At 36.5% G+C, this 9098-nt stretch overlaps 1 protein-coding gene across 2 annotated transcripts; it reads left to right on the forward strand.

The window, feature by feature from the left end:
• Positions 1 to 3893: 3893 nt before the first annotated feature.
• LOC105359350 (O-acetyl-ADP-ribose deacetylase MACROD2) lies at positions 3894 to 5811 on the forward strand. Of its 2 annotated transcripts, none has more exons than XM_011495932.1 (6): positions 3894 to 4013; positions 4549 to 4669; positions 4749 to 5009; positions 5099 to 5215; positions 5305 to 5513; positions 5587 to 5811. In XM_011495932.1, exons 1-6 carry the CDS (start codon positions 3984 to 3986, stop codon positions 5671 to 5673), a joined length of 825 nt encoding a protein of 274 aa, XP_011494234.1. In that variant the 5' UTR covers positions 3894 to 3983; the 3' UTR covers positions 5674 to 5811. The 2 variants fall into 2 exon arrangements, with proteins under 2 accessions (XP_011494234.1, XP_011494235.1); XM_011495933.1 differs by lacking the exon at positions 3894 to 4013 and adding an exon at positions 4291 to 4465.
• The last annotated feature ends 3287 nt before the right edge of the window (positions 5812 to 9098 follow it).

Consider the following 9098-nt stretch of genomic DNA (forward strand, 5'->3'; position numbering starts at 1 on the left):
GGAAAGAAATTTTTTCATCATATGACATTGAAACTTCGAACATAAAATGAATAAAACTGTACTGCGCTCTTACTCTACTAAGAGACTAAAAGAAGAAAAACAACTTATATACTCGGATAAAATTTATAAAAATTCCATGTTTCATTTAAATTATTTATAAATATATATATTAATGAAATAATAGAATTAGAAATAAAGTCGTTTATATTATTTCATAATACATAATTTATTGGATTCAAAAAACGAATTTATCCAAGATGAGAACTCAAATTAACATCTATCAATTTTTACCTTAACATTTTCAATTATTTTGATTTTTTAAATAACGTAATATTTTGTAAAATAACTTTTATCACTTTATTAATGTAATATTAACATTTTAATTTACACACATATGATTTTTTTCACTTTATCTAATACTCTATAAAAAATATTACGATAAAATTCGACTTAATTATCTTTTAATTTACAATTCCGAATAATAAAGGATGTTTGAAAAGAATGAAAAATGAAAAAATATATTTATCAGCTTTCGATAAATGATATAAAAATAAATAACATATATACAGAATTGAAGACTTTATTATGTCCATTATTGTTCTCCATTATTATTATAAATGTGTATATTATTAATTCTATTTTACAACATATACTTTTAAAAATTTAATTCATAGGACCAAATCCAAAATTACTACTATAAATATTATAGAATTTAAAAACTTTTGATTTACACTTATAATTCTATTATCTCAAAAATTTTCTAATTACTTTTTAATTTAGTTCTTCTCAATATAATTAGCATCTACATTTTAAATAAATATGAATAAATTAAATGATGATCACTAAATTTACCAATTATTGAATAATTCACTAATCATTAAGTTCATACATTTTTTTAAATTCCTCGTACATTTTTTATCTATAAGCATAGTTATTGACATAATTTAATATTATTGGCTACAAAATTGAATAATCATTGTTCGCCACCCGTTTTATGAATTTAAGAATAAATCAAAATAGCAGCGCGTGTCAAGTACTGCGAGTGTACGACGATATGTCGACAAAATTCTGACAAAATTACGTCAAGCCTGCCATTCACGATATTCCAAGTTAGCCCTGCCTGCTGCCATGAATGCAGAAAGCATACGGAAACCTAATGAAATGCAATAGATGTCGACACAAAGGCTCCAGGACTCCAGGCTAACTCCTAATACAGAATAATGACGAGAAAATATAATATATATATATATATTGTGTAGTGGTAAAGGGTCTCTCGGATTGTGCCTCAATCCATAAATACAAATATTGCTTTTACATGACATATATAGTGTCTGTGACAGTACATATCGTATAAATCATAAAATAGCTTAAAGATTAAGAAAAACATTTATGGATTAAGTAATTTTGAATTACTTATTATACGACGTAAGACATTTTCTAACGGCATAAATTTAATAGATGAATGACAGTTGATAATGTAGACTGTAATTAAAATATCATCTGAAGTATATTGCTAGTTTTACTATTTTTTGTAAAAAATTAATAAAGTTTAGAAAGTTACAATTTATCAATTTTACAATATTATTTTTGTCGCAGTATATTGGCAGCTTCTTCTTCTGTTTATTGAGCGACGGTAAATTTTATTTCAATCATTTTTGCATTGAATATTACACGAATGCAAATGTTGAAAAATCAACTTTTGAAACGAATCACATGTAACATAAAACTCTATAATATTTATAAATTTAAGAATATTATTTCATAATAATTTAATGATTTCTTGAAAGAGCAATGGATTATTGGGGTTACTAAGGCGAATGTGGATATTCAGGAATAACACTTTAGGAATAACTTCCGTGTCATTTATGTTTGTCATCCTCTTCCTGCCACATTTTACATTCTGTCTTTCTCCTACCAATACCCTCCATCAATAAGGATTGCTTAAAAAATGATTGGTGATCAATGTGCCTTGCTCATACAAATTTAAAGTTCTATGGCATGCATCTCCAAGATATATCTGAAATTATTTACAAATTCGTAATAATTTAATGATTATTTATTTAAAAAATGTTTCTGAGTTTCCATATGGATTATCAAATGACATATTGAATACTATAAATATTGAATAGCATAATAGTAGCATAAATTTTTCGTATAAATATTTTATGTTTAAAAAAAACAGGCAATTATTCAAATATTATAAATATTGTATTATATAATTACAGTTTTGTAAATTCAAGAAGCGTATGACTGCAATTGACTCCTAACAATATTTGTGTTTTTAAATTCCTCTATCGTGTAATTACTTATTGTGAAATTATTGCATTAATATATTATTTTAGTTTATTATCATTCGTTTTATCTACTACGAAGTAAAAACAAAATGTGAAATTATTTATTCAAATTATCGAAGAAATTTACAATTGTTAAACAGTAAAGCAAATCATTTTGTTGCAAATATTAACTTTAAATATATAGATTAAACTGAACCTATATTATTTTTTCGAAAATATAAATTTTGCAATATATAATTTAAAAATCTTTTTAATTTCTTAATTTGCAATCCATCTTCAGAAAATCACAAATTTCAACTATTAATTTGGAGTAAACCTTATATTACATAAATAAAGATACATTTATATAATAACTATTACGTAAAACATTTCATAATTAATAGAATATACCAACCTTTTAATTTTTTAAAAATTGTTATATGGAATTTTCATTTTATGGATACAATAATTTAAAGTATACACAAGTTGATAATATATCACGTTTGAAAAAAAATTTTCACAATTACTCCAATTTTAAACTCATATTTTTAATCCCAGTTTGTATAATTCAGCCAATCTAGGGATATGGATAATATTTATTAAATAATTTGATCAATAAATATTTCTTTTACTTTTAGCTAATGATAACGTTTTTAACTAATATAGTTTTTTTTTAAGTAACATATTAATTTTCGAAAATTTTTATATTTTACAAGCACATAATTATGATAATATGATAGAAATTTATAATTGCTAAACTATGAATTTATATCAAATCAACGGATATATATTTTATTTACTTTTTTTTTTTTTGATTATGCTAAGGCATAAAATTCAAAGATATTTCAATGTTTAATATGATATATTACTGGATTCTCAATAAAGATTATTTAGAACATGTTGTAAATCACAGAATCGTTCTGTTTTTAGTAACAATGGTGTTTAAGAATGTAATTTAATACAGATTGCTATGATAATTGCCGACATATAATAGAACAAGATAGACATTTTGAAACATTTTAATTTAGAATTTTAAATCTGTAATGTATATATGTTTTTGAATTGAGATAATTATCTTGAGCATAATTTTTGAAAAGCAATATTTGTATTTATGGATTGAGGCACAATCCGAGAGACCCTTTACCACTACACAATATATATATATATTATATTTTCTCGTCATTATTCTGTATTAGGAGTTAGCCTGGAGTCCTGGAGCCTTTGTGTCGACATCTATTGCATTTCATTAGGTTTCCGTATGCTTTCTGCATTCATGGCAGCAGGCAGGGCTAACTTGGAATATCGTGAATGGCAGGCTTGACGTAATTTTGTCAGAATTTTGTCGACATATCGTCGTACACTGCAGTATTTGACACGTGCTGCCATCGATGGTAGGCATTTGGCACCCGCGTGGGGTGTTATATCTACAACTGATAATGATACTTTCTATATAATTCTGGTACTTAAATGATTTTCATATGCCATAATTTTTCACTCGTTTTTCAATTCTTCTTCATTTCTGAAAAACCAAATAGAAGAAATTGTTAAAGATATGTGTATAAAAATTTATATGCACGCATGTAATATTATTCGCATGGTTGCACGTTTATTCGGTTAATAAAAAATTGCGTGTGTGAACTCACGCGTACACACAATTGCGCATAGATGCAATAGATGAAGATTAAATTTTGAAATGATTTAATTAAAAGTATGACAGCAAAGATAGCGTTAAAATCGGTGGTAAGTGACCATTATATTGTAATTAAGTATTTTGAATTATCATCTCTCTTTCTCTCACTCTCTCTCTCTCTCTCTCTCTCTCTCTCTCTCTCTCTTTCTCTCTCTCACGAGACCTCTCCAATATAAGCATATGCAATATATACGCCGATATAACGTATTATTAGCAATTAAATAATTTTAATATAAACAAGGTGTGCAGACATGTTACTTATCAAGTGCCAAACATAAATTTGCACTACTATCGCCATCTAGATTTATTTGCAATTTTGCATAAACCGTACTAATTTTTCGCGCAGTCAACTGTTCACTCACAAATAAATAATTCCATTTTAGTTGTAATATAAAGCAGGCATATAGAAATATGTAAATACAATCACATTATAAATCTTATCAGGAATTATTAAGAATAAAATTACAAAATCTCATTGCTCGATTCCAGAATTATAATCGAGGTTATTTTGATTAGTTTTTCCAAATAAATACAAGTACCAAAAATATGAATGGCCGGTTTATTTATTCTGTGTTACTTCTTTAGGCAGTATATTCAATTAAAAGGTTTTTAAGCTTTAGAAACTCTTTTGGATTATATATAAACAAAAGGTTTTTTGAATCAAGAGCCAACAACAATAGAAGGATGGCGTTTGAAGCTGAAAAAAGTAAATTGAATATTTTTAATACTAAGTATTAATATTTTGTATTATATGTAACTTAATCATTACAAGTCTAACATTGTAGAAAAATATCTGTCAATGTCACTGAATGAGAGGAGACAACTTTATAAGGGAACTCCAAAGACTATCGAGCAAATATTGACATGGCCAGATTACTTTGAAACACATAAATTAACTATGGCTAAACTTTCACCAGAAGAAAGTGTAGAAAAAGTGAGTAAAGGATTAGCTGATAAAATATCAATTTGGGGAGGTGATATATGTCAGCTGGAGGTCGATGTAATTGTCAATGCCGCAAATACGTTTCTCTGCGTAGGTGGAGGAGGTATACACATTAAAGTTTATCATTAATTAAAATTTTTATTTTATTCCTTCGTTCTTATTGAGTCATGGTTATATTTTGTTGCATTACAGTTGATGGAGCCATTCATAAAGCAGCAGGACCATATTTACAAAAAGAGTGTACAACTTTAGGTGGTTGTCGAATTGGAGAAGCTAAATTAACCGGGGGCTACAGATTGCCAGCTAAATGTATGTAAATTTAATGTAATTTTATTAAGATAAATTATCAATTTTTATTTTACATTAAATTCGAGAAACATCCATTGATAATATTTTAGATGTAATACAAACTGTGGGACCGCGAGAAGAAATACCCGAGAATCTACAGGACTGCTACAAAAACAGTCTTGACTTGGCACAACGCAATGGTCTTCGTTCAATTGCATTTCCTTGCATAGCAACAGGAATATATGGCTATCCACCGAAGGCCGCAGCAACGATAGCATTAAGCACTGTTAAAAAATTCTTGTTAGAAAATCCAGATATAGTATGCTCATTAGTTTTTAATTTTAATTTATCAGCGCCTCGATACCCCTTTAAAATAATCATTTTTATTTCAGATACACCGAGTGATATTTTGTCTTTACATGAAAAATGACATAGATATCTACGAAGAGCTGCTGCAAAAATATTATGCACTCGAATAATTGGAGTCTCTTCTAAATTCGTCTAATTGAGCTGATTATGAAATTACAGAATTTGAAAACAAACTTATTTGTAGTTTTATTTTTTTTTATACTTGTGGTACTGACGTAATGAACTAATAAACACCTTCTCACATTCAACATTCCACATTTGCCTCGCGTAAATTTGTCTCATATGTAGTATTCGGGCAATGGCCATTGAAAGTATCGGAATGAAAATTCACTCAGGGTATAAAAAAACTACTATATTAGTTAAAAGAGAGAGACGTATATATATAAACACACATAAATATATTATGCATACGTATATACATACATAAATACATGCATATATATATAGTACACTGAAGCAAGCGTAGCGGTAAATTTTTCAAGCGGCCAATGTGTGTTGTGAAAGGTATATAAGCTGTTAGTGAAAAAAAGGCTAAACGGCGGGTGGGGCGAGGGGGAGGGGAGAGCGTAAGAAAAAAGCGTTTCAAAATCTATTTAAAGATCGCGGAGCGTGAGGTCGAGCAAAAGTCACGAGATTTCCGCGGCACTCGCTCAAAAAATACAAGTAAAAACGGTGATGGATGAAAGATCAAGAATGGGGGAAGCGGCAGGAGTACTAGGAAAGTCGCAGACGAAGTTGGATAGGCGCCTCGAGTCGGGGGAGTCCCGGGACCCCCGAATACCAGCCGTACACCCGTCATAGTAACGGTCTGCTGCTCCTCGAGACTGAAAGTACGGAGGTTTGACGGTAAAATAGTCAAAGCCGCCAAACCAACGTCATCCACGCACACGGCCATAGACGAAAAACGTACGGGACGCGAGGCCGTGATCACACCGAGGTAGCGGTGCAGTAGCGCGCGGTTAAAAAGCCGAACGCGACGCCAGCGCCGTGGTTTCGCGGCCTCGACGCCGCGCTCTACGTCGACCAGCTCGCGAGTGCGAGCAAGAGGGCGATCGACGGCGGTTGCGGTGGTGGTGGCGGTGGCGGCGACGGCGATAGCGACAGCGACGGCGACAGCGACGGCGACGGCGGCGGCACCACCAGCAGCAGCACCACCAGCAGCACCACCAGCAGCACTAGCAGCAACGCTAGCGGCAACGCGATATTATAATCGCCATGTTGAAAAACGTAAGGAGCGTGTACACTGGTTCACCGCTGGCAGTGTGATGTCTGTATGTGGTAATAGGTGGGGGCAGAGGCAACAGCAGCAGTCAGTCGAGTGTCGGTGCAGTTCGAGTGGCCGATTCCGTGACAAATGGGTAAATATCTAGGGATAAACGTCGGCCTGCCAATAAATATCTAGGGAGAACGTTGGCCTGCCGATAAACCCGAGCGGATCCGTCGCTTGGGCCGAGTTTCCGCACTTCCGTCGCCCGTACCCGGGTCCGGCTGGAAAGTAGAGCGCGCACCCTCATACTTGTATGCGTGCGTACTTGCCCGACTGTCCGTCACGCTTGCTCTCTCTCTCTCTCTCTCTCTCTCTCTCTCTATCTTTCTCTATCTCATGCACACACACGCGCGCACACTACATCTCTCGATCTCTGTCTGCCTCTGCGCACCCGTGCTCTCCCCCTCGCGTCGACGACCGACCGCCGCACCCCTTCCCGTTCCCTCGCCGCCCCTTACGTGCGTCATTCGTTCGGTAGAAGTCGAGCGACTCGCGGCCCCTCTTGGTATCGTCGGCGTGACTGTCCCCGCTCGTACGAACGCTGCTAATGAAGACCTACCAGGCAAAAGCGACATCGACATCGACGGCGACAACAACGACAACAACAACGCCGACGATTACGAAGAGGGATACGACCGCAACTGAGTTTGAGATTGCTACTGCGCCTAGGACATCCAGTACGAGGACGAGAATACTTTTGACGGTGAAGGTGGTGCTGGTAGTGGTGTGGTGTCAGTGGTAGTGGTGTTGGTGACGGTAGTGGCGTGTATGGCGGTAGCGTTATCGGGGATGGTATCTCTTCTCTTTCGCAACTTTTTTTAGGTTATAGTTGTGGGGAGGTACGTCGTCACCGTGGTGCGCGACCACTGTCGGGAGTGCGTGTGCAAGTAGAGGAAGCGCTGAAGCCACAAGGGCAGCGGCAGCAACGGCGACGACGGTGGCACGTGCGATGTCAATGAAGCTGCAAGCGCGAGGAGTCAGCGACGAGGTCGGCGGCGACGGCGTTGCCGCTAGCTCAGTTTGTACCAGCACTACTCTTAGATAATCGAGAGTGCGCGCTCGACGGGACGTGGCTTTACACTTGTGGAGTGTAACAAAACCGAAGCTGGTGGTGGTGGTGGTGGTGGTGGTGGTCCTGCTACTGCTGCTGCTGCTGCTGCTGCTGCTGCTGCTGCTAACCCAGCTCTTGCTGGTGCACACCGAGACACCGAACAACACTACTACTACTGCTGGTGTTGTTGTTATTGTTGTTGCTGTTGTTGTTGTTGCTGCTGCTGCTGCTGCTGCTGCTACTACTGTCAACCCAGCTCTTGCTGGTGCACACCGAGACACCGAACAACTATTATGGACTAGTGTAAGGCTCGCTATGCTCAATATCCACACGGCTAATGCGATGAGGGGCTGTCTTCTTCATATCCTTCTACCGATTATCTCACCGGTTCTGTGATCCTCCGCTTTATCGTAGCTACTACGCCTCTGGAACATCTATAACCAGGACATCCGAGACTGCGAATACGAGTATACGCGCGGTTAATAGCTTCGACAATCTTCCTCACATTTTATGTCGATTTCCTCGACTTTATTCGATTATCACTTTCTACCTCATCCTTTTTAGCTCGTTAACTGTTTTCACTACCTCTACGCCCCCCACCCCCATTCGAATTGTTGTTCATCGGTTATCAACCCTTGTGCTCAAAGACAACGAAAGAAAAATGAGAGGCATTTCTCGACGGATAGGCGACTGATACAATTGCTCCTCACGAGAAATGTTACATTTCTTGACTACTCCTTATATATTATGAGCGAACACTAGCGCTGCATCCGCGAGAAGATGCGCCTTGGCGACATTGTCACGACCTCCTGCAACGCCTCCTCCGCGATGCGACCCCCCCCCTCTTCCCTTTTCTGCCCCTCGCTCGACCCGGTCGTACTTTCTCTCTATTTTCGTTAAAGCTCGGGCCTTTTTTTCGTTCTTCAGCCCCGGCCGCGTACGCGTTTCCTAACCTCCAAAAAGTCATAAATATGCGCACGCACACAGACATCCACCCATCCACTCACCCACCCTCCCACCCACCCACTCTCCCACACATAACACTTGAGCTGTCGACCGCCAACCTCTCGCCCGCCCAAGTGCCGTTTTAATTGTTTACTTTTTGTCGCGAACCACGCGTGCCCTGACCCCTTTTGCGCTAGGAAGAAGACCACAGCCACGGCATCGGCAAGGCATCGAGTTTATTGACTTCGTAGCTCTGAGATTGACAGACGTGG

The sequence above is a fragment of the Ceratosolen solmsi genome, unplaced genomic scaffold (genome assembly GCF_000503995.2).
Source record: "Ceratosolen solmsi marchali unplaced genomic scaffold, CerSol_1.0 scaffold11, whole genome shotgun sequence".
In the NCBI taxonomy this organism is placed as follows: Eukaryota; Metazoa; Arthropoda; class Insecta; order Hymenoptera; family Agaonidae; genus Ceratosolen; species Ceratosolen solmsi.

What these genes read in the sequence shown, in the direction of transcription:
- LOC105359350 (XM_011495932.1), top strand. Translation starts at nt 3,984, where the DNA reads ATGACAGCAAAGATAGCGTTAAAATCGGTG. An exon ending in TCTCTGCGTAGGTGGAGGAG is followed by an intron (nt 5,010 to 5,098) that starts GTATACACATTA and finishes GTTGCATTACAG; the next exon opens with TTGATGGAGCCATTCATAAA. An exon ending in TGTTAGAAAATCCAGATATA is followed by an intron (nt 5,514 to 5,586) that starts GTATGCTCATTA and finishes TTTTTATTTCAG; the next exon opens with ATACACCGAGTGATATTTTG.